The sequence below is a fragment of the Dendrobates tinctorius genome, unplaced genomic scaffold, assembly GCF_039654945.1.
Source record: "Dendrobates tinctorius isolate UK_male_01 unplaced genomic scaffold, ASM3965494v1 ptg000009l, whole genome shotgun sequence".
Lineage (NCBI taxonomy): Eukaryota > Metazoa > Chordata > Amphibia > Anura > Dendrobatidae > Dendrobates > Dendrobates tinctorius.
Window position 1 is genome coordinate 2,218,270 of NW_027361677.1, and position 26,097 is coordinate 2,244,366.

Genomic DNA, 26,097 nt, shown 5'->3' on the forward strand with positions numbered 1-26,097 from the left:
GAAGCGAAAGAGAGGCGGTCGCGCTCAGAGGAGAAAGCACGTCGCAGCAGTAGTGTGAGCCACTCGGGCAGCGCACGGGCGGGTCGTCACCGCAGGAAAGAGGGGTCCGTAGTCTCGTTGGGAGACAGTGAAAGGACCAGCCAACCTCCAGATCCGGTACCCGTTCTATGAAGCATCCGAGTGGTGAGTGAACTTCGAGAAAGTCCAGTAATCTAATATCTGTTCTCTTTCTCCTTTTCTTCTCTCTCTCTCTCCCTCTCCTCCTCCTCCTCTTATATACATTGGCTGGGTGGAGTATAGGACGTCCCTAAGAAATGTAGAGGGAAGTCGAAGAATAAGGAATGTGCCTTATGTAAAAATCCCACAGAGGCAGCCTGGAACAAAAAGTTGTGCCAGGAATGCATTAACAAAACCATAGCGGAGGAGACACCCTTATTTTCGGCTAGTCTGAGGACCATAATTCAGACAGAAGTTTCAAAATCAGTAAGAGCATTACAACCTGTAGATACAGAAAGGAAAAATAGGAGAGCAAGCCCCTCAGGGGTCTCTCAGCAAGACTCTACAGAGTCAGAGGACGACTCAAATAAGTCTCAGTATTTAGGAAGTAGCTCGGACGGGGAAGATATGTTTCCAGTAGAAACTACAGATGAGCTCATTAAAGCAGTTAGATCTACCATGGGACTAGTAGAAGAACAGACAAAAAAGACAGCCCAAGATCTCATGTTTAGCGGATTGCAAAAGAAAAAACGTAAGACCTTCCCTGCTAACGAGCAACTAAAAGCACTAATAAAACGCGAATGGGAAAAGCCAGAAAGGAAGTCCCAGATAACGAATTCCCTAAAGAGGAGATACCCCTTTGAGGAGGAAGCATCCTCGTCCTGGGATAGGGCCCCCAAAATTGATGTGGCGATATCAAAGGTCGCCAGAAAATCTTCCCTACCCTTTGAGGACCTGGGGTTCCTAAAAGAGCCACTGGACCGAAAGGTAGACAATTGCCTTAAATCAGCCTGGGAAACCTCGGCTGGCGCACTAAGACCCGCCATCGCAGCCACTTGTGTGGCTAGGTCCCTAAAGATATGGACAGACAACTTGGAAGATCAATTAGAACAAGGAGTTCCCAGGGACATGATTCTGGAATCATTACCGGCTATTAGAGCGGCGGCGGGCTTTCTTGCAGAGGCGTCAGCAGATTCGGCCAGACTAGCGTCAAAATCAGCAGCCTTAACAAATGTAGGACGGCGGGCGGTATGGCTCAAGTGCTGGCCGGGGGACACACAGGCAAAACTGAAGCTTTGTTCTCTACCATGTGAGGGAAATTTCTTATTCGGTCCAGCACTGGATGAAGTATTGGAAAAAGCGAGTGACACAAAAAAGAATTTTCCGAAACAACCGTTTCAGGCCTTTCGGCGCTCCTTTCAGAGGGGCCGAAAGTTTAGAAGGCAACAGTTCAAAGAACGTGACAGAAATAATTCTGACAGATGATACAGAGGAGGGAGAGGCTTCTATTTTAGTAAGCCCCCTAGAGAAGCCAAAAAACCCGGCCAGTGACGGTCCCTCTCAGGTGGGGGGAAGGCTCTCTCACTTCCTCCCAGCCTGGGAAAGGATCTCATCCAGTACCTGGATCCAACCTATAGTAGGGTCAGGTCTGGAGTTAAAATTCCACCACTGGCCACCACAAAAATTCATTCAAACTCCGGTACAATCATCCCAAGAAAGACAAAAGAGTTTGGAGGGGGAGGTGTTATCGCTTATACAAAAACGCGTACTGGAAGAAGTTCCAGAAGGGGAAAAGAAGGAAGGTTTTTACTCCCCCCTATTTCTGATAAAGAAACCAGACGATTCCTGGAGGACGATTGTAAACCTGAAAGGCCTCAACAAGTATCTAGTAGTCCCATCGTTCAAAATGGAGACGATAAGGTCTACGGTGAAACTCCTCTTCCCTCGGTGTTACATGTCGGTCCTGGATCTCAAGGACGCTTACTATCATGTCCCGATCCGGCAGCAAGACCGCAAATTTCTCAGAGTGGCAGTCCAGATAAACTCTCAGTGGCATCATTTTCAATACAAGGCTCTGCCCTTCGGGGTAGCAACAGCCCCCCGGGTCTTTACGAAGTTAATTGCGGAGGTCACGGCACATCTCAGAGAAAAAGATGCTCTAGTAATACCATATCTGGACGACTTCTTGATAGTGGGGAAGGATTTCGCTCACTGTCAGGAACAAGTCAAGACAGTAATAGAGACTCTTCAGACTCTGGGTTGGCAACTGAACTTCAAAAAATCCAGGTTGGAGCCAACGATGGTCCAGAATTTTTTGGGCCTAACAATAGACTCGGTAATGCAGGAGCGTCGCCTCTCAGAGGAGAAAGAAGAGAAAATCAAAAACCTAATCAGAACAACGTTAGGAAAGCCAACAATGACTCTAAGGAAAGCCATGTCAGTGTTGGGGTCCCTAACCTCCTGCATACCAGCGGTAAAATGGGCCCAACTTCACACAAGGGAAATTCAGTGGTGTGTGTTACAAAACGATCTGACGCTTCAGGGGCAGTTGGAACAGAAGCTTACCATCCCGGATCCTGTACTCCAGTCGCTAAAGTGGTGGCTACAGATAGAGTCCTCTCCGAGGGGAGTACCCTGGACATATGCAGCCTCCAGAGTAGTCACGACAGATGCCAGTCCCTGGGGCTGGGGAGCCCATCTAGACACCCTGTGGCTCCAAGACCCTTGGACGCGGGGGGAAAAAGATCTATCCTCAAACGAGTGGGAACTACTAGCCATCGAAAGAGCGCTGGAAGGATTACTGACATACCTAAGAGGACATCATGTGAAAGTCCTATCAGACAATCGTACGGCGGTTGCATACGTAAACCATCAAGGGGGCACTCGTTCTCGGTCTTTGATGTAAATAGCGAAAAGAATCCTGACTCTGGCGGAACATCATTTCCTTTCATTATCGGCCCTGCATATCCGAGGCACGGACAACCTGAAGGCGGACTTTCTGAGCAGGAACCACTTAAAACAAGGAGAATGGTGCCTAAAAGAGTCCATTTTTCAGCAAATTGTGCAGAGGTGGGGAAAACCCATAATAGATCTCTTCGCCTCAAAAACCAACAGGAAAGTTAAAAAATTCTGCTCCCTAAGACCAGCAGACATGCCACTGGCAGTAGACGCCTTCAGAATAAGATGGACATCAGGTCTCCTGTACGCCTTCCCTCCGATATGCCTCATTCCATTAGTCCTGAAGAAAATCAGGGAGGATCAAGCCAGAGTAATTATGATAGCTCCCTTTTGGCCAAAAAGGCCGTGGTTCTATTGGCTGAGGGTGATGTCAGTGACAGACCCATGGGTGCTCCCAGAGGATCACGACCTCCTAACACAGGGTCCCTTCAATCATCCTCCAAATTCCAGGCTGCATTTGACAGCCTGGAATTTGAAAGGTCACTGTTAGAGAAGAAAGGCTTTTCAGCAAGATTGATTTCCACCCTAATTAGTAGCAGAAAGCCAGTGACCACAAAAATATATGGGAGGATATGGAGAAAATTTTTGTCCACCTCAGGCCCAATACAGGAGGGGGAAGTGCCTGTGAGGGCGATACTAGAATTCCTACAAAAGGGTTTGGACCTGGGCTTAGCAGTCAGCACCCTGAAAGTACACGTTTCAGCCCTGGCAGCATTATTTAATTATGACCTGGCAAGCGATAGATGGGTCGCCAGATTTATCCGGGCCTGTGCTAGAGCTGACTCTGTCCCATCTCCTAAACCTCCTCCCTGGGATCTAAATTTAGTCCTATCATCCCTAACGGAAAGTCCGTTCGAACCAATAAACGCAACATCAGATAAAGTGGTAACTTTAAAAACAGCCTTGTTAGTGGCGCTCACATCGGCACGTAGGGTTGGGGACTTACACGCACTATCAGCAGATCCACCATACACTCAGGTTATGGACGATAGAGTCGTGTTGAGATTAGATCCAGCATACCTCCCTAAGGTAGTGTCAAAATTCTACAGAGCCCAGGAAATAATCTTGCCATCCTTTTGTCCTAACCCCGGTAACAAAAAGGAAGAGAGATTACATTGCTTAGACGTTAGAAGATGTATCCTACAGTATTTAGAGGTGACAAAACCATGGAGGAAACGGAGGGCCTTATTTGTCTCGTATCAAGGAGCAAGGAAAGGCCTTAAAGCCTCTAAGCAAACTATAGCTAGATGGGTGAGAGAGGCCATCATACTAGCATATAGTAGTGCAGGTAGGGCTGTTCCAGAGGGCCTAAAAGCCCACTCCACGAGGGCCATGGCAACGTCCTGGGCGGAGAAAGCGGACGCCTCCATCGACCAAATCTGTAAGGCGGCCACTTGGTCCTCTCCATCTACCTTTTTCAGACATTACAGATTAGACCTATCTGCCACCTCTGATCTCACATTTGGGAGAAGAGTGTTACAGGCAGTGATCCCCCCCTAAAAGAGAATACAAATCTCTGTAACTCTCTCGTGGTGCCGTCATGTACCATGGAAAAACACGGGTATTACATACCTGGTAATGTGTTTTTTCATGAGACATGACGGCACCCTTATATTCCCGCCCTATTTTGATCACGTCATTAGTTGGGTGTTTCGTTAGTATTATACACTCCCTTGGTGTTGGAAATTTAGCAGTGTAAAATATGTATTGTTCATGTGTGCACTAACCTGCGGAGTTCCTCTCGTGCTCTGTAAAACAACTGATGCGGAGAGAGGAGCCGCCCCTTTTATCTTGAAGGTTTCCTGTCCTCGTAGGGCGGATCCCCTCTCTCGTGGTGCCGTCATGTCTCATGAAAAAACACATTACCAGGTATGTAATACCCGTGTAACGCGGCTGCTGGGTACACATGAATTGTCCAATTTATGTGCCAATCATTTTCAATTTTGCCTATATTCTAGACTTGCTATATCCAATTGTGGCACTAGAATTTAAGTCCTCTTCTTTTCTGCAGAGGAAGATTTAATTTCCCTGAGATGCATTGTATGGCCTTGTAATGTTCCTCTAGGAAATTCCATGGCCTATAAGTCTTCTTTATTACCTGGTAGGTAAATGGCCAAATTAATACTTCACATATGTGGTCACCACCTAAATAGTCATCTAAGGGAGAAAAAGGGGGGAATAAAGGAAGTCATATGTGAAGAAAATATAACTTTTATTAGTAGATTTATTAAAACTGTAGCTAGTATATAATAATATATAAAATTAATGGGGTCAAATTGCCTTATAATATCCAAAGGTCTTAGTATAAGTCTTTTTACACTGGGTTGGAACTGTCCACAAGAAGAAGCTTTCCCCCTTAGACTCCTGGTCAGAGGTCTCTCTTTTAGCCAAATCAGACCTCCTGCTTTGCACTGATGAGGGGCAAACAACCTGAAACATGTGTCCACAAATGAAGTGTTTTAATTGGCTTTTTATTTAAGTCATGTGGCTTAAGGATCGTTAAAGAGTCAATACTAACATTGCAATCCTTTAAAAATGGTACTTTGGGAAAATTTGACATGTGACACCCATTTTTCACCAAACACACCCTGATTGGGTGACTGGATGCTAGAGTGGGGTATGATGGTGGTGCTATGCACAGAAAACACTCAGAGAGCACTGCTTTCAAGGTGGGCTCCTGTGGCACCAGGGAGCCTTGCCAACTCTGGAAGTTTGGTAGGTTGCCCGTTTTATCAAGCCTCTTGGATGTTATAATAAAACTGGCAGTTGTGTGTAATGCCCTATTAGATTATTCATACATTTCCTGGAAACGTTACATAAAAATGGCACAACATACAGTTCAAAGAAAAGTTGCTCAAAAATTGAAAATTCATCACAAAACAAGTATTTATTTAAATATATTATAAATTTATTTGGGGTGAGGATCAAATCATTTTTATAGTATTTTGTGTATCTGTGAGGACTATTTAATCACAGACCTATGAGTCATTGGGTGAGGTGGATGAAGGAAATGATCAAGACTGGTGTTTTATAAAGGTGGTTTTCAACACAGAGCGCGCTGGGGAAGGTGTGCCCATTTTTTTGTTTTAGGAGACACTTGATAAATTTAGCTGTTTGGGTCTGTCTGTGAGCCAGAACATAATAGATTTCAGCTCCAATATATGCCCAATATATGAGTGTACGTTGTTCTGTGGTAGGCCCACCTCTTATCGTAAGTTATACCTAATTTGTAGAAAACCTTGAGTGAATTTTAAACTTACAGTAGCTTTTAGATGCCAAAAGCGTATCCTTTCTAGATATGCTTGGTTAGTAAAGTACACATTAGTACACTATTGACTCAACTTAATGCAAAACATGATTAACTACTTAGAAAAACAGCTAAATAAATACAAAATATAGCCTTAAAAAAACTTTCCAAGCCATCACAATTTATTATTAATTTATATACTTAGTTGATATTTATACATGGGAAAAAAAGTGTTCATGATGGTGAAATATATTTTAAGAGTTACCCAATATAAAATATCTGGATAAAATTAAATGAAATTGAATTGTACACAAGTTTGACAAAAAAATGCATTTGCCAAAATGTGGATTTTTTGCAATTCGCTTCCATATGGATTCACCAAAATGGTGGCCACTGGCCATCATTTTTCTGAGCCGTAAAAAACCAAAATGTTAAAAAATAAAAAAAACTCATACCTTATCGCTCACCTCTCCAGCCCCTCCATGTCACCCGTCCACTGCTCGACGCATCTTCAGATCACAAACGCTCTGGCTGAAAACACCAAACTTCCAGCTTGGATGAGGCTTGGGTGGATTCTGAACTGTCATGGCATCATGACATCACGTCACGTGCTGTAACCTTATGTGCAGAGACCAACGGCAACCTGAAGATGCAGCAGGGGGCTGTAAAGTTGACAGTGAAGAGTGGTGGGGCCTGAGAGATGAACAGTGAGGTGAGGAAAGGTGAGCCTCTGTGTGTACACTGCAACCTCGCCTGTGGGAGTACTGTGTCTTTAAGCCTCTGTGTATACTCTGCTACTCCGCCTGTGGGAGTGCTGTGCCTTTAAGCCTCTATGTGTGCTCTGCACCCCTGACTTTGGGAGTACTGTACCTTTAAGAGTCTGTGTGTATTCTACTCCCCTGCCTGTGCGAGTATTGTTCCAAAAAGCCTCTGTGTGTACTCTGCAGGCATGTCTGTTCGAGTAGTGTGCCTAAAAAATAATTATACTCTGCAGCCAACTTTTTGCAAGTAGTGTGCCTAAAAAATAAGTATACTCTTATATTATACTGTTGCCATGGTGCTGCTAGTGATTTAGCTGCTGCAGGGAAAGGACGTGGTCATTTGGTGCCTGATGCGTGTCCAAATACAACACCTTCCTCTGGTGCACGCAGGCGACGGAACATTCTGCATAATTTCGTAGGGCCGAATACCGGTACATGAATGGTGAGGCCAGAACATGTTGAGGCAGTGTTACATTGGATGTCTGAAAGTTGCTCCAGTTCCTTCTCATTATCTTCTTCCCAGTCCATTGAAGAAAGCACAGAGTTTGCATGTGTGGACCATGGTCATCCGGCTTACACCCTTGCAAATCAACCAAGCAGTCTGAACCCTAAGTTATGCACAGTTACTTCTGCTTTTTGTTGACACTGCTGGCTGTCATTTTGTGCGCCATCCATTTGGCCCTGCCCCATAAGTGAAAGATATTGAGTGCACTGATGCCCAACCACTTGTTCAGTTGGAGGATGAGTACATGGGAGGGTTAGTGCACATGGTCAGCCGACCACTGCAGCACATCTCTGATCATGATGAAGCACAGGTTCCAACTGCTGTGTTTTTCTGCACTGTGCAGACTGGCAAGGAGGGAAGAGAGAGGACTGGGTGGAAGATAATGAGGGTGATCCACTGAGGATTGATGGACATTTCTCTGTCGAGGATGTGTCCACTTCCTACTTCGTACTCTGCTTCCAGGAAAACCTACACCACCAACTTCAGCACAGCCAGGGGAAAACAACAGCGCGCTGTTCTGAAACTCATCTGTTTGGGGCACAAGTCCCACAATAAGCATGAACTATGGAAGGGGATCAAACACTAGACAGAAGAATGGTTGGTGCTGGTGAACCTCAAGCCTGGCCTGGCGGCATGTGATAATGGGAGAAATCTCTTAGCAGCTCTGAGCCTAGCCAGTTTGACACACTTCCATTGCCTGGCGCATATGTTGAACTTAGTGGTGCAGAAGTTCCTGAAAAACTACCCACATATGTTGGAGCTGCTGCTGAAAGAGCGGGTTGTGTGTGCACACTTTTGGCATTCTCATTGTGCTGCTGACTGCCTGTCTGTGCTGCAGCATAACTTCTGACTTTCTGCTCACTGACTCATATGCAATATACCAAAAAAGTGGAACTTCCCCTTGCATTTGCTGGAGAGACTGTGCCAGCAGCTGTAACAAGGGCGACTGGGGTGGTAGCCCTGACTGAACTCACACACAAAACACAGTCCACAAACACCCTGACCCCTTGTACATGAATCACAGGATGGACCCAGCTTCCCTCACGAGTTACCACTTTTTCCAGTCACGGTTGTACAGGTAATAAAAGTCCAGGATCACAGCTGCGGATCAACAGGTAATAAACTTTAATAGACCAGTGATGAGAAGAAAAAGGGATATAACACTGGCTTCCTGCTCTTACCCTGACGCTGTCCACGGCCATACCCAGCACAGCCATGGTAGCCGAAATCAAGCAGTTTTCCACTCACTGGGATCTGGATGCTTTTAGTTCCTTCAGCGGGGGCCCTTCCAAAGTCCTGGGGCCATGTTGTGGTCCTTAAGTCTTTAGACCGGGGCAGCAGATTCTGCTCCTTCCTGGGATCTGGCAATGCCCCGGCTGTGGATACATATCTGCCCAGGGCAAACGTGCCCGGGCTATTGACTGGAAGCAGCAGCTTCCTCCTCTCTAGAAGCTGCTGACCCAGCCCACAAAATTAACTAGTTCCTTTCTAGAGAAAGAATGCAACTTCGATGACACCGCCCCCTTACATACAAGAATGCGCCCACGATGAAACCGCCCCCCTTACGTACAAGAATGCACTTGCGACGACACTGCCCACCCTTACATACAAGAATGCACCCACAACGATACTGCCCCCTTACGTACAAAAATGCACCCGTGACGACACTCCCCCTTACGTACAAGAATGCACCCACAACGACACCGCCCCTTTATGTACAAGAATGCACCCGCAACGACACCCCCCTAAACATTATCAGACTTTACAAACATAGCACATACATTATATTACACACATTGCACAGTACCGAAACAACAAGACATTAATAAACAGGCACATAATACAGCGAAGTGCACATAGGAGAGAGAGGGCAGATGAGGGTTCCTGCCCCTTCCTTAGGCTAGTTTCACACTAGTGTACGGTCAAGGTGCGGAGGGCTGCAGACTTCCTCTGTGAAGCTCCGCCCATGGCCGCACCTCTTCCCGTCAGCTCCGCCTACCTCGGCATGCGGTGTGTGTACCCTATCTTTTGAATTGGGTATGCAGGCCATGCCTATGTATGCGGATGCCGCCACATGCGTCATTTTGACGGTGTGGCGACCGGCACCGAACGCAACGTGTTGCATTTTGGTGCGGTCGCCACACCGTCAAAACGACATATGCGGCGACAACCGCATACACCGTCACGGCCTGCGTACTCAATGCAAAAGATAGGGTACGCACGCCGCATGCCGAGGTAGGCGGAGCTGACTGGAGGAGGTGCGGCCATGGGCGGAGCTTCACAGAGGAAGTATGCAGCCCTCCGCATCTCGCCCATACGCTAGTGTGAAACTAGCCTTCCATGTGTGAAGTGTGCCATGTTGCGCTGCTTTGAATGCTACACCAATATGGCCATCGCTGATGATGCCATCATCACCATTACTATATCACTCATATGCCTGCTGGAAAAAAACAATTCAGGTGATGATAAATTAAGTGGTGGTAAAGGAGGAAGAGGAGCAGCAGGTGCAGGGTAAATTCACACCATTATCAAGCCTATGGCCACGCATTGCTCTCTCCGATCTGAGCCCGCTTTCCCAACAGTGGCTAGGTACCCAACTATACAGCCAAGGGGACAGTTTGGGAGGATGAGGAGTAAGAGTAGGAACAACAGCAGGGTGGCAGATCACAGTAATCACTAGAGTGTGGCTGGGGGGAAACAGAGGACTCAGACAATACACCTCTCAGAGAGGAAAGCATGTCATTGTCTCTAGGCAGCCTGGCACACATGAGACAATATATGCTGCTGTGCCTGGCAATGACCACTGAGTTGCTCGCATTATTAGCAATGCTGATTACTGGGTGGTCACTCTGCTGGATACCGGCAACAAGAACAATGTACCATCATTGCTTCCATCTCTGGGGCGTGATCACAAAACTTGTGAATACAAGCACATGCTGGTAGATAAACTACTGACTATTTCCCATCTTACAGCAGGGGTTCAGTGGAAAAACGGGGAAGAGGCGGAGGAAGTCGCCAAGACAGCTAGAGCACCACTAGCACCTCAGAAGGCAGGGTTAGCATGGCCGGAATGTGGCAAAACATTATGAGCATGCCACAACATTCGGCACAATCATCTGATGTGGTCCATATTAGCAGGAGGCAGCATTACAACAACATGTTGGAAGAGTATGCTTCCACACATCTACACAAGTAATGAGTCTGCCCTATTTAACTTCTGGGACTCTAAATTGGACACTTGGACACAAGGCCTGAGCTTGCCCTTTATGCCTTGGAGGTGCTAGCCTGCACTGTGGCATGTGTAATGTCGGAACGTGTGTTTTGCACGGCAGGGTGTATGATCACAGATAGGGGCATCCATCTTTCCATAGCTAATGTGGAGAAGCTAATATTCACTAAAATGAACCAGGCATGGATGCCAAAGGACTTGTCCTTTCATTTGGCTGACTAGACAACTATAACATAAATAGAAAAATGGCAAACAGCACTTACAGGATCAGGGGGATGCATGCTCACAGTCCAAAGACCCAGTCGGACAACAGGAATCCCAATAAGAAGAAGAAGAGCAGCATCCAATCCAGGTGAGAATTGTATAAATTTATTCAGCCATGAAGAAATGCTATTTCTTCATGGCTGAATAAATTTATACAATTCTCACCTGGATTGGATGCTGCTCTTCTTCTTCTTATTTAGACAACTATAACAGTCGTACTCCCCAGTGTTCAATTCTATTTGTCATTTATTTCATTTAAATGCCTTCTCCCCAAATGAAAAAAAAACTTTGTTGGCTACATCTGCCTCTCGCACCTACTCTGTTACATCCTCTTCCTCTACTTAGTCCTAATAATAATAATTATACAGTGGGGAAAAAAAGTATTTAGTGAGCCACAAATTGCGCAAGTTCTCCCAGTTAAAAAGATGAGACAGGCCTGTAATTGACATCATAGGTAGACCACAACTACGAGAGTCAAAATGAGAAAACAAATCCAGAAAATCACCTTGTCTGATTTGGCAAGGTTTATTTTTCAAATTGTGGTGGAAAATAAGTATTTGGTCACATCAAAGCATGCAAGATTTCTGGCTCTCACAGACCTGTTAGTTCTTCTTTAAGAGGCTCCTCTGTCCTCTCCTCATTACCTGTAGTAATGGCACCTGTTTGAACTTAGTATAAAAGACACCTGTCCACAACCTCAAACAGTCACACTTCAAACTCCACTATGGCGAAGACCAAAGAGCTGTCGAAGGACAACAGAAACAAAATTGCAGCCCTGCACCAGGCTGGGAAGACTGAATCTGCAATAGGCAAGCAGCTTGGTGTGATGAAATCAACTGTGGGAGCAATAATAAGAAAATGGAAGACATACAAGACCACTGATAATCTCCCTCAATCTAGGAACAATATACAAGGAGAAGAGGAGGAGACCTAGGACTGATCCTTGAGGAACCCTGGCAGTAAGGGTAAACGGAGAGGAAGAGGATCCAGCAAAAGATACAGTGATGGAGCAATCAGAGAGGTAGGAGGAGAATCAAGAGAATACAGGTGTCCTTCAGCCCGATAAAGAGTAGAATAGTGAGGAGGAGCTGATGATCCACAGGGTCGAATGCTGCAGAGAGATCCAGGAGATTTAGCATGGAGCTGTTAGAAGATCATTAGAGACTTTAGTGAGAGTAGTTTCTGTAGAGTATAAAGAGCGGAAACCGGATTGTAGAGGGTCAAGAAGAGATAACAGATTAGATCAGCGAGGACCAAGCATTCCAGGAGTTTAGAGATGAAGGGAAGATTAGAGCCAGGTCTATAGAGTTAACAGCAAGTTTTGGATGAGGAATGTTTTTTTAAGTAATGGATGTATGCTGCCATGTTTAAATGAGGAGGGAAAGATATCAGATGTGGCAGAGAGGTTGAATATTTTTGTTAGGTTAGCGGTGACAGCTGGGAAAATGGACAGTAGGAGATGTGAGGGAATAGGGTCACTGTTAGAGAAGGGCGGACCCCTGGATATTCGGGTCCAGCGGGTTTGACCGAACAGTTACAATAAGCATCTATAAAGTAAAAGTGTGTTTTGTTTTATTTCTAATAAAGGACTTTATTCTCGCTGTGTCTTTATTTACCATACAACTATAGGATTAGTATTGGATAGGTGTCTTATAGATGCCTCTCCATTACTAAGCCGTGGGCTTGATATCACCTAACAATACAAAGGTGACAACAACCTCACAAATATAAACCCCACTTGCCCCCGCAGGGCAAGTGGGAAGAGCCAGGCAAAGCATCAGAATTTGCGCATCTAATATATGTGCCTTCTCTAGGCTGCTGTGGACTGCTATTTTTAGGCAGGGTGGGCCAATATCCATGTCCCCTTACCAGCCTCAGAATTCCAGTCCCCAGCTGTCTGCTTTAGCAAGGCTGGTTGTCAAAAATGGGGGGGACCCCACACTTATTTTTTTTATTATTTATTGAAAAAACAGCATGGGGACCCCTCTATTTTTGATAACCAGCCTTATTGAAGTTGAAAGCTGAGGGTTGCATCACCCAGCTGTGAGTTTTGCCTGGCTGGTTATCAAAAGTACAGGGGAACCCATGCTGTTTTTTTTTTTATAATCTATTTACATAGCAGGTGCCGTCTAATGAATATTCCCATCTGACGCTCCTGCTCTCACTGTTATTAGTGGCAGCAGGTGTCGGATGATGGGATCAGTAATCCCATCAGCTGACAAGAGTGACCGGAGGTAGACTCTATACCTCCGATCACAGCTGAGTGCTCACACTGTCTTTTGACAGAATGATTTTACCGCCAATCAGAAGCATTGTTTTGCATGCTGCCAAGCACGTGACAGCTTGACAAACACCCAGTGTTCGGGCAGCCGAACCCGAACAGTAACACGGACTTCCTGGAGAAGTCCGTGCTCGGTGTTTGTGCCACAACAATAGGTGTTCAGTACGGATGCCGAACTTTACTGTTCGGGTTCGCCCATCTCTAGTCACTGGTGCAAGAAGTAGGGCGAGAAGATGCAAGGAGCCAGCTTACTTCTTCCGTGACTGGTTCAAGTGAGCTAGATGCAGTGGGGGAGGGAGGAAGGACAGTGGTATGAAGTGATTGGAACAAAACTTCTTGTTGGATATGGTCAAATTTTTTCTTTGAAATAATTGACCAAATCGTCAGCCAATGGTCTGTGGTCAGGGCCTGTACTCTTGGACTGAGGAAGGAACAAAAAGTGTCGGAGACATTTAGGATTCTTGGATAGTAATGTAATGAGGGTTCTGCAATAGGTTTGTTTGGAGAGGCGAAGGGCAATGTTGTATGTTTTAAGTCTAAATTTATAAGGATGAAATCTTTGGCCAGATTGGATTTTCTCCACAGACATTCGGTGCACCTGGAGTACTGCTGTAGGAAACGTGTTTGCAGTGTGTGACAGAGTTGTCGCCATCTGTGTCGAGTGGTTTTAAATGCAGGCGGTGCAGCTTCATCCAGGGCACTTTGCAGAGTTTCATTATAATGTATGAGTGCAGAGTCAGAACATGAGAGGGAGGTGATTGGGGCCAATGATGACTGCAAATTCTTCATAAGTTTCTGGGTGTTAATGGAATGCATATTTCTATAATTGTGGATAATGGGGGTGTTCTGAGCAGGAGGGCAGTTCTTGACAGAGAATGAAAAAAGCTTGTGGTCAGAGAGTGGAAGAGGGGAGTTAGTAAAATCAAGCACTGAGCAGACCCAGGAGAAGACCAGGTCCAGAGTATTTCCGTCTTTTTGTGTATCAGTATTATTAGGCTGTGAAAGGCCAAAGGAGGAGGCTAGAGATAGAAGGTGAGTAGTAGATGGGGAGAGGGAATCACCAATGGTGATGTTAAGGTTTCCCTTGATGAAGGTGGGGCTGTCACAGGATAGATAATGTGGATGATAGGTGGCAAAGTGATCCAGGAAATGACATGAGGGGCCTGGAGGATGATAAACAACCGCCATTTGAAGGAAGAAGCCATTGTAATGTCTGATAATGAGGACCTCAAATGAAGGGAAGATAAGTGACGGTACTTGGGGGATAACCTGAAAATTACATTTGGGTGATAGGAGCCGAGTAAAACCTCCACCTGGTCTGTTGTCAGATTTTAGGGTATGAGAGAAATGTAGGCCACCATATAAGAAAGTAGCAACAGCGGTGATGTCTCAGAAAGAATCAGAAAGGAAGAAGTCATGGATGTCCTCCTCCTCCAGTTGAACCTTCACCCCCTAGTTTTAGCTTGTTAGCCTATTTTCAGTTCATTATATGTTGTTTTAAGTCAGTTACCTAAAAAAAGTCCCCCCCCCCAAAAAAAAAACACATACAGTGTTCGATTACTCCTCCCTTGCCTCTTCCACTTACACGTCCACCATTTCCTCGACTTGGACCTACGCCTCCCAGTTCTAGATTGCTAGTTTTAGCTTTCTTAATTCTAGGTTGTTTTAAGTCAGATTCATAAAAAAAAAAAAGAAAAACCAAACAAAAACAGTGTTGGATTACTCTTCCAGCTACACTGTTACGTCCACCTCTCCCTCCACTTGAAACTACGCCTCCTTGTTCTAGACTTATAGTTTTAGTTTTGTTAATTCTGAGTTGTTCTAAGTCGGTTCCATTAAAAAAACAAACACAAAAACAGTGATTGATTACTTCTTCCTTGCCTCTTCCACCTTCACCGCCACGTCTACCTCTTCCTCCATTGGGACCTCTGCCTACATGTTCTAGATTGCTAGTATTAGTTTTGTTAACTCTAGGTTGTATTAAGTCAGTTCCATAAAAAAGTAGACGAAACACAAAAAAAACAACAAAAACAGTGTTGGATTACTCCTTCCTTGCCTCTTCCTCCACTTGGATCTACACCTCTAGGATGTATTCTAGGTTGCTATTTATAGTTGTGTTTATTATAGGTTGTTTTCCCTTAAAAAAACAGTGTTGGATTACTCCTCCCTTGCTTCTTCCACCTACTTCCCCACCACCACCTCTTCCATTTACTCCACCTCCTCCACTTGGACTTCTTCCTCCTTGTTCAGTATTATTATTTTGTATTTCTGCTCTGCTTAGCATAGGGACAAGATGCAACTGGAGTCAGGGACAGTATTAGATTTTGCGTGAGCAATTTTTCAAAAAGACTCTCTTTGTGTACTTGTCACCCATGTCTGGGATAGTACAGTGCGTACCCAATTTTTTTTCTAATCTGCAACCAGGTACAGACTGGGGCTGAAATTCAGTCCTGCCATTTGAAATCACACAGGCCCATGTTGTCCCCGTCCCCATGAACCAGATGGGATATATATTTCTAATATTACCCTGGATGGAGGAAAGGAAGATTTTCTATGAGACCAATATTTCTAATGATACCCGTGGCCTGCTGGGGTAAGTGAAGGAGTCAACAACTTTCTGCTCCATTACAACTCTTAACAGTATGGGTGTCTTGAGAACACCATTTCTGTTAAGAACATAGCAAACAAGGCAGCCCATGACCATACAGGCCCTTCTGCCATTAACCATTCCGGCCCTGTTTTCCAACTCACTTTAGAAATTGAAATCAATGAACAGATAGGCATAGCTGCCCAACCCATCTAACCAATTTTTCCTGACCTTCCCCTAGGTGCCGGGAGTCATGTTGATGAGTTACCCAGAGTTTAGTGCTCAGGTAGCATGATGGCCCAGTGGTTAACACTGCTGGTGTTCTGGGTTCAACTCTGACTGAGGACAATGAGATTCCTCCACTCAGGTGTATTTTAGAAATTGTAATCAGCGACTGCAAATGGAACCTGCTCTAGTTTTTCCTGACCGTCCCATAGGTGCTGAGAGTCATATAGATGACTTACCCAGAGGTTAGCATTCAGGCAGCATGATGGTACAGTTTTTGCACTGCTGGTGTCCTGGGTTCAACTCTGACTGAGGACAATGTGATTCTTTCTCTTAGGTGTATTTTAGAAATAGTAATGGTTCCTGCTCTGGTTTTCATGACTTTGCCATAAATGCTGACAGTCCTATTGATGATCTGGCCAAAAATAAACTCTCAGGCAGTGCAGTGGCTCAGTGGTTACCTCCATTGCTGTCCAACACTCGGGTCCTTAGTTCAACTATGACCGAGGTCAATGAAATTTTTCCTCTCTGACACATCTTAGAAAATTAAATCTGAGACCTCAAATGAAACCTTCTCTTCCTTTTTATGACCTGTAGGTGGATACTGATAGGCATATTGATGACATACACATCAGGTAATGCTAAGTTGGTTCAGTGGTTAATCTCCTTGCCTTTCAACACTTGGGTCCTAAGTTCAATTCTAGCTAAGGATGGAGAAATTCTAACTCTCAGTTGTAGTTTAGAAATTGCAAATGGACTTACTCTAGTTTTTCGTGACCTGTCGGTGGGCACTGATAGACATATTGATGACCTAGCCATCAGGTAATTCTCAGGCAGTGCAGTGGCTGAGTGGAAACTTGATTACCTTTCTATGCTTGTGTCCTTAGTTCAATTCTGACTGACGTCTGTGGGATTCTACCTCTAGTTGTATTTTAGAAATTGCAAATGGACCTGCTCTAGTTTTTCTTGATCTTCCCATAGGTGCTGGTAGTAATATCAATGACTTTGCCAAAAGGTGTATTCCGAGCAGCACGGTTGCTCAGTGGAAAGCACTGGTGCTTTGATATGTGGTGGTCCAGGGTTCAAATCCCAATGCTTGGGTCCATAGTTCAATTCTGACTGATGTCTGTGTAATTCTACCTTTCAGTTCTATTTTAGAAATTGCAAATGGACCTGCTCTAGTTTTTCTTGATCTTCCCATAGGTGCTGGTAGTAATATCAATGACGTTGACAAAGAGTATATACTGAGCAGCACAGTGGCTCAGTGGAAAGCTTTGATGCATGGTGATCTAGGGTTTGAATCTCAATGCTTGGGTCCTTAGTTCAATTCTGAGTAATTCTATCTCTCAGTTGTACTTTAGAGATTGCAAATGGACCTGCTCTAGTTTTTCCTGATCTTCACATTGGTGCTGGTAGCAATATCAATGACTTTGCCAAAGAACATCTTCTGAGCAGCACAGTAGCTCAGTGAAAAGCACTGATGCTTTGCAGCATGGGAGTCCAGGGTTCAAATCCCATCACGGGTGACATCTGCAAAGAGTTTGTATGTTCTCCCTGTGTTCAGGTGGTCTGCCACCCATGCTCCAAAGACATACAGGTAGGGGCAAATGATGGTGTTACCTGTGCAGCTTCCTGGAGGGCTGCTTGCCTTCTTCATTGGGCAAGTAGCCAGTGTCCTTATTGGATGAATGTTCAGATACAAGTAGCAAGAACTCAGCTTGCTATATATGGCCAGCTCAAGTGCACCTGAGCTGTCAACACCCTTTTAATTAGGTGTTGACAGCTCAGGTGCACCTGAGCTGTCTATATAGCAAGCTGAGTTCTTGCTACTTGTATCTGGACATTCATCCAATAAGGACTGAGGCTACTTGCCCGATGATAGGACAAGCAGCCCTCCTGGATGCTGCACAGGTGACACCATCATTAGCCCCTACCTGTATGTCTTTGGAGCATGGGTGGCAGACCACCTGAGCACAGGGAGAACATACAAACTCCTTGCAGATGTCACCCGTGATGGGATTTGAACCCTGGACTCCCATGCTGCAAAGCATCAGTGCTTTTCACTGAGCTACTGTGCTGCTCGGAAGATGTCCTTTGGCAAAGTCATTGATATTGCTACCAGCACCAATGTGAAGATCAGGAAAAACTAGAGCAGGTCTATTTGCAATTTCTAAAGTACAACTGAGAGGTAGAATTACTCAGACTTCAGTCAGAATTGAACTAAGGACCCAAGCGTTGGGATTCAAACCCTGGATCACCATGCATCAAAGCTTTCCACTGAGCCACCATGCTGCTCAGAAAACACTTGTTGGCAAAGTCATTGATATTACTACCAGCACCTAAGGGAAGCGCAAGAAAAATTAGATCAGCTTGATTTGCAATTTCTAAAGTACAGCTGAGAGATATGATTACGCTGACCTAAGTCAGAATTGAACTAAGTACCCAAGCATTGAAGGGTAATTAAGCTAAGCACTGAGCCACCATGCTGCATGAGAATTGCCGAATGGCTAGGACATCAATATGTCTATCAGTGCCCACCGACAGGTCATGAAAAACTAGAGCGGGTCCATTTTCAATTTCTAAAGTACAACTGAGAGGTAGAATTACGCCGACCATAGCCAGAATTGAACTAAGGACCCAAGCAATGAAAGGTAATGAAGCTGACCACTGAGCCACCACAGAATTATTGACCACTGACAGGTCATGAAAAGGAAGAGCAGGTTTCATTTGAGGTCTCGGATTTCATTTTCTAAGATGTGTCTGACTCTAGTTTTTCATGACCTGTCGGTGGGCACTGATTGTCATCTTGATGACCTAGCCATCAGATTATTATCAGGCAGCATGGTGGGTCAGTGGTTAGCTCCATTCCATTTTAAAGCTTGGGTCATTAGTTCAATTCTGACGGAGGTTGGAGTGATTCTTCCTCACAGGTCTTCTTTAGCAAATGCAACTTCTCTAGTTTTTCCTGATCTTCCCATTGGTGCTGGTAGTAATATCAATGACTTTGCCAAAGGATATCTTCCGCGCAGCATGGTGGCTCAGTGGAAAGCACTGATGCTTTGCAGCATGGGAGTCCAGGGTTCTGATCCCACCATGGATGATATTTGCATGGAGTTTGTATGTTCTCCCTGTGCTCTGGTGGGCTGCCACCCATGCTCCAAAGACATACAGGTAGGGGCAAATGATGGTGTTACCTGTGCAGCATCCAGGAGGGCTGCTTGTCCTCTGCATTGGGAAAGTAGCCTGAGTCCTTATTGGATGAATGTTCAGCTTGCTACCTTTTTAAACCAATATTTTTTTTAAAAAAAGGTGTTGACAGCTCAGGTGCACCTGAGCTGCACATATATAGCAAGCTGAGTTCTTGATACCTGTATCTGAACATTCATCCAATAAGAACTCTGGCTACTTGCCCAATGGCTACTCCTTGATGCTGCACCTGTATGTCTTTGGAGCATGGGTGGCAGCCCACCTGAGCACATACAAACTCCTTGCATAGTTATCTATGGTGGGATTTGAACCCTGGACTCCCATGCTGCAAAGCACCAGTGCTTCCCACTGAGCTACCGTGCTGCTCGAAAGTTGTCCTTTGGCAAAGTCATTGATATTGCTACCAGCTCCTATGGGACGATCAGGAAAAACTATAGCAGCTCGATTTGCAATTTCTAAAGTACAATTGAGAGATACGATTACTCAGACCTCAGTCAGAATTGAACTAAGGACCTAAGCATTGAAAGGTAATTGCGCTAACCACTGAGCCACCTGATGGCTAGGTCATCTATATGCCTATCAATACCCACCCACAGGTCATGAAAAGGAAGAGCAGGTTCCCTTGCGGTCACTGATTTCATTTTCTGAGATGTGTCAGAGAGGCGGAATCTCATTGTTCTTGGTCAGAGCTGAACCAATGGAAACAGCAACAAGAAAATGAAAGCCCCAGTGTTTCCATGCTGCCCCATGGGTGCTTAACCACCAGCAACAGCAGGCTGTACCGAGCTATGAGATGGGAACAAAAAGCTTTAAGTCTCTGTGTTTTCAGACAAGAGACCGCCGAGGGCGGCCGTTCACTGTGGGACATTTCTGACATGTCCACGTACTAGAAAACATCACTTAATAATCTCCATGACATGATATCCAGAGCTCGGTGCATAAGTGTCCTAGATCCATCCCATTCTTGAATGGAGCAGATGTACGTGGGCTTATCCTCCACGGCATTCATTGTCTACTGGACTGTCTGGAAATAACAGATATCTGCTTTCTCAGACAGTCCCATAAGCAATGAATGGAGCAGAGTATGAACAGCTTCACTTCCAAAGACATACTGATAGGATGTGCGTCCTGACGAGGCAATAATGTCTGCAAAGTGAGACCGTTCATATGAAGCATAATAAATAAGCATGTTGATTGTACAGCACTTTACAGACATCACTGCACCCATCAGGGGTCATATCTCCTACAGGTCTGTCTTCAGAACATGGAAGGAGACCCACACAGTCACACAAAATCAGGGCTGTGGAGTCGGTAAGCCAAACCTCCAACTCCAACTCCTCAATTTCCACGACCCTGACTCCCACTCCCTCCATACATGGCTCATGTTTAAGTGATAAATTTACTGTAGTAAAATGGTAACATCAGGCTTTTAATCATTACTATGATAGAGTACAACTGTGTCTGTGGGAGTCAAGTGCATCAAAACAATTTTTTCTACTTTTATGCACCCGTGTCTGGGATAGTGCTGTGCGTAAAAACAAGGATTTCTAATCTGCAACTGTGTTTGTGGGTGTACTTTGCCTAAAAAACACTTAACAAAAGGAGAAAAGCATGAAATAAAGGACATGGACATCTAGTGCTGGCTTTTTGCCATCTTGTTGTGTTTCTTCTTGCTTCACATTGTAGCTTGTGAGCCCTCGCGGCCAGGGTCCTCTCTCCTCCTGTACCAGTAGTGACTTGTATTGTTTAAGATTACTGTACTTGTATTTGGGTCGCCCTCGCACACCCAGGGCAGCGGGGTACTCGGTACCGGGCCGGTGTCAGGGGAATGTGTCACAGCAGCGGTGACCCGGTCCATGGCCCTGGGCACCCAATATCTGTGGCGGTGATGTTAATGGTGTTAAAGTTTATTTGAATAGTTCGTGACGCCACCCGCGGTGTTTGGCAAGTAAGATGGTAAGCCAACGCTGCATACAGATCCGCTGGGACTGATGGTGTGGTGCAGCCGAGATGGTGTAGCTCCCCACAGGTGGAGCTGTAGTCCCAGGGCAGAGTAGGTGCAATGGATGAGGAGAGGTGCAGAATGGTATGGAGGCTGGTACCCAGGTGTAGTGGTGCGGGAATAACTGGAGGACACCAGAGTATGCGGTTCCAAAGCTTTACTCACTGTTTGCAGTTCACTCAACTGCCTGCCTCCGTTGTTATGATTGAGTCACCGTTGGAGGCAAAAATAGAAATGCAAGCTAAGTCCAGAAAACCAGAGAAGTTGGCAGCTATCGGATTGCAGACCCCCGAACCTATCAACACAACTAGCAGTAGCCGTGGGGGGCTCCTACGATGCCCTAGGCCCCTCGATCACAGCCGGAGGATTACATAGCCTAAAGACAGAAAGGGAAATCTAAACTGCCCCAGAGCAGACCCCAAAGTAAAAGGCAGCCCCCCACATATAATGACGGTGAAGCAAGAAGAAAGAACAAAACACAGACAGAAAGATAGACTGAGCAAAGATGGGGCCCACGCTAGCTTAGATAGGAAAGGACAGGAAGGCTGCTGTCTGCAATCCGTGAAAAACCCTATGAAAATAAGAGCCAACAAACTGACAGTAAAAAAGGCCCTGAAGACGCTAGGCTTCAAAAAAGCTATGTCAGTACTCAGGAATATTCTGAAGACAGAGCAACAGGCAAAAGGAGATTCAGCTAACCCCAGCGGGGAATGGCAGAATCCAGAAAAACAAGGAAAACAAAACACTAATGCAAAAAGACAAAGCAGAAATCTTAGCTTTAGATGAGCAGGAATCAGACTGGCTTCCTAGAAGTCCACAGAGAAATCACCCGCAGGCCAGAAGGGCATCGGCAGCCTTATATCCAGTCATTAACTCCACTCAGCCAGTCATCATCATCAGCCCCAGGTGTTTGACAATCAGGCTCACTACCTTTCTTCACCAGAAGAGGGAGTTCCTCGGGCCTCAGTAGTGAAGGGGAAAATGAACTCACAACACTCCGTACTGTGTTCTCCAGGTCAGGGCTCCAGCCAACCTCCAGGCAGGATAGGATTCTCCCCTCCACACTCCGCCAACATGTACCTTACTGAACGACTCCTCCAATGCGCCTTTAGGTGCGAAGCACTCTAGTACTTAGTTACCCTGGAATGCCTCTCTCTAGGTGTTCCTAGTCTTTACTTGTATGACAGACAGCTGTAGCCTGCTTCAGGGACTCCTCACTGCGTCCCGGCTCTCTATTCGGTTGCTGTTGTGTCCCAAGTCTATGATGGGAGCAAGGTGTTAGCGGCTCACTACTCCTCCGGTGTCTGTTACCGGACATAAAGATCCAATCAACCTCGGGGACCGGGCCCCGGCCTTTGTACCCTCTGGACTGGAAGGGTTCTCTATCTTTCTTCAACCAGCTTCCCACCGTCCTTCTATTCTCCTTCGTTCCGATCTGTTCTATCTCTCTTATGGAAGGTTAGGTTATCAATCTTATCCGTCTCTTTCTCTTGTCTTTCTCGTGCCAGCAGACCGGATCACTGGGACCTGCTGCAGCACGTCCCTCAGACACCCATCTTCTCTCTTCTCTCTCCTCTAACCAACTAACTACTAACTCTCACTCTTCCCACTCTTTTATATCTAACTCCACCCGCCTCCCCAGCAGCTCTCGTGTTACGAAGCCAGGGACCACAAAATGCACCCTATGACCTTTCCAGCATAAAGCATGGATGGGTCCCTGCTGAACTATCCTGTGTGTGGGGTGCAGGTGTTGGAATGCGGAAAGGAGTTTCCAGCCTACCTGGATGGTGGGGCACTACACCTTAGGAGAAGGTGCAGTCCCATTTGTGGCGACTGAAGCCTCAGGGGCGCCACATATTTATTATGTATACCCCTCTTCACATGTAAAGCGCCATGGAATAAATGGCACTGTAATAATAATTGGTATCATCTGCTGGAAATGAGTGTTCACTTTGTCCACAGTCCACAACATGCTAGCTGCTTTCCGTGCATTCCTTTATCGGCTAATAATTTTACAGCAATCTGAAGCCAGAAATTTAAAAAAATGAATTCAACTTGACTGATTTTATGACCATTTGCAGTTTTATTGTACCATCTTTGTGTACACAGTAGTTGTGGTACAGGGCCTCATTTTCAAAAAAAAATGTTTTAATCCAATCCACTTCACAAACTTTTTAAATTCTTTCCGAAATTTGAAGAATGGGTAATTTGCGCAACTGCTACCTTCCTTGAATGTGGTACCTGGGTATCAGACTCCCTCTCAATATTCAAATCCTGATTCACCATACTCCAAGGAAACCAGAATGTAATGGAGCCCATACCGCACGGGGGGTGGTCTCAAGGGACAACATTTCGCTGTGCAGGCAGGTCCATAAGTGGCAGGCGTAGAGAAAATACCCCTTGCACGGCAAAGATGAGGTGAAAGGCCTCTCATGGAAACCACAACCGCCCTGCCTTGTCAACCAACACACCCAAGGCAATGCACAGGGTCGTTCGGGATAGTTCGCGAGGGCAAGGAGGCCTATGCGGCATCTCTGTTAGGCTTTTCATGCATTCCTTTATCTTTTCAGAATTTTAAAGCGATCTGTAGCCAGAATTTTTAAAAAAAATACATCCAGATTGACTGATTTTATGACCATTCGCAGTATCACTGTGCCATCCGTGTGGACGCAGTTCGAACTGGAATTACCGTGGCTGCTGGCGTCAGATTTGCTCTCCTATAGATGCTCATTAAATGATTTAGCTACTCATTCTAATTACAGAGACTCTAAACTGTAATGGATAGCTATTTTGTCTTCCAATATCAACCTCTAATTTAGTTGAGTAGATAATGTGCTTGACTGCTGCTTTCCTTGTACAGGTGCTTCTCACTAAATTAGAATTTCATTAAAAAAAAAAGTTAATTTATTTCAGCTCTTCGTTGCAAAAAGTGAAACTCCTATATTATATAGAGTCATTACAGAGTGATCTATTTCAAGTGTTTATTTCTGTTAATGTTGATGATTATGGCTTACAGCCAATGAAAAGCCAAAAGTCATTATCTCAGTAATAGAATACTTTATAACACCAGCTTGAAAAATGATTTTAAAATCCGAAATGTTGGCCTACTGAAATGTATGTTCAGTAAATGCACTCAATACTTGGTCTGGGCTCCTATGGCATCAATTACTGCATCAATGAGGCATGGCATGGAGGCGATCAGCCTGTGGCACTGCTGAAGGGTTATGGACGCCCAGGTTGCTTTGATAGCAGTCTTCAACTCGTCTGCATTGTTGGGTCTGTTGTCTTTCATCTTCCTCTTCACAATAGTCCATAGATTTTCTATGTGGTTAACTCAGGCGAGTTTGCTGGCCAATCAAGCACAGGGATATTGTTGTTTGTAAACCAGGTATTGGTACTTTTAGCAGTGTGGACAGGAGCCAAGTCCTGCTGGAGAATGACATTTTGCATTTCATTTGGAAATCAAGGTCCCAGAGTCTGGAGGAAGGGTGGAGAGACAGGCAATCCAAGCTGCTGGAGGTCTAGTGTGAAGTATCCACAATCAGTGATGGTTTGGGGAGCCATGTCATCTGCTGGTGTAGGTCCACTGTGTTTTATCAAGACCAAAGTCAGCGCAGCTGTCTACCAGACAATTTTAGAGCACTTCATGCTTCCCTCTGCTGACAAGCTTTATGGAGATGGAAATTTCATTCTCCAGCAGGACTTGGCACCTGTCCACACTGCAAACAGTACCAATACCTGGTTTAAAAACAACAGTATCACTGTGCATGATTGGTAGCAAACTCCCCTGACCTTACCCCCATAAAGAATCAATGGGGTATTGTGAAGAGGAAGATGAGAGACATCAGACCCAACAACGCAGATGAGCTGAAGGCTGCTATCAAAGCAACCTGGGCTTCCATAACCTCTCAGCAGTGCCACAGGCTGATTGCCTCCATTCCACGCCGCGTTGATTCAGTAATTGATGCAAAAGGAGCCCCGACCAACTATTGAGTGCATTTACTGAACATACATTTCTGTAGACCAACATTTCGAATTTTAAAATCATTTTTCAAGCTGGTGTTATAAAGTATTCTAATTTACCGAGATAATGACTTTTGGCTTTTCATTGGCTGTAAGCCATAATCATCAACATTAACAGAAATAAACACTTGAAATAGATCACTCTGTAATGACTCTATACAATATAGGAGTTTCACTTTTTGCATTGAAGAACTGAAATACATTAACCTTTTGATGATATTCTAATTTTGTGAGAAGCATGATGTTATTACCCATCATAATGTCATTTTGTGGATTTTAATTTTTGTTTCAATAATTTTTTTTTTTTTACCGAAGCACCGTCAGTTCCTTTGTATGTTTTCCTAGATATAGATATTGATACGGTACATAAAAAGTATATTCTCATGTGAGAATCAAACCTAGCACAATGATAGCCTATGCTGTTAATCAGAAATGAGCAGAATAATTATGGCGGCATCATCAGGTCCTCTTTAAGCTGGCCGATCCCAACTGATTTCAGCAATATATATTGGACGCGGAAACGGGGTGGCGTTTCAGAGAAAGACATACTTTAAAAGCAGCGGAGGATCGAGCACACTAGTTGGCCAGGTGAGTACTGGCCAAGTGAGTACTGGCGTCTTCTCTCTGTCCATAGCCAGTAACTAGTAGGTCTCCTGGGGAGCGGACAGGACGAAATCTCTTAAAGTATGTATGAGTCAAACCTACCGAGCCGGAATCATACTGCCCATGGATCGGCCAGCATGTATCAGCTGTCAGGTTCCCTTTAACATCGACTCGAGTGAATTTTTTTTAGCAGTAACGTTGCCCTGTA

The 26,097-nt window shown here is 45.1% G+C and overlaps 1 protein-coding gene across 1 annotated transcript in view; it reads left to right on the plus strand.

The window, feature by feature from the left end:
- IRX6 (iroquois homeobox 6) overlaps positions 1-17,525 on the plus strand; it is a 53,650-nt gene extending 36,125 nt beyond the window's left edge. Inside the window, exons 8-10 of the mRNA XM_073581509.1 lie at positions 14,097-14,274; positions 16,652-16,876; positions 17,405-17,525. Of these exons, the coding sequence (XP_073437610.1) occupies positions 14,097-14,274; positions 16,652-16,876; positions 17,405-17,525 (524 nt within the window). The remainder of the gene's footprint in view (positions 1-14,096; positions 14,275-16,651; positions 16,877-17,404) is intronic.
- Positions 17,526-26,097: the final 8,572 nt, after the last annotated feature.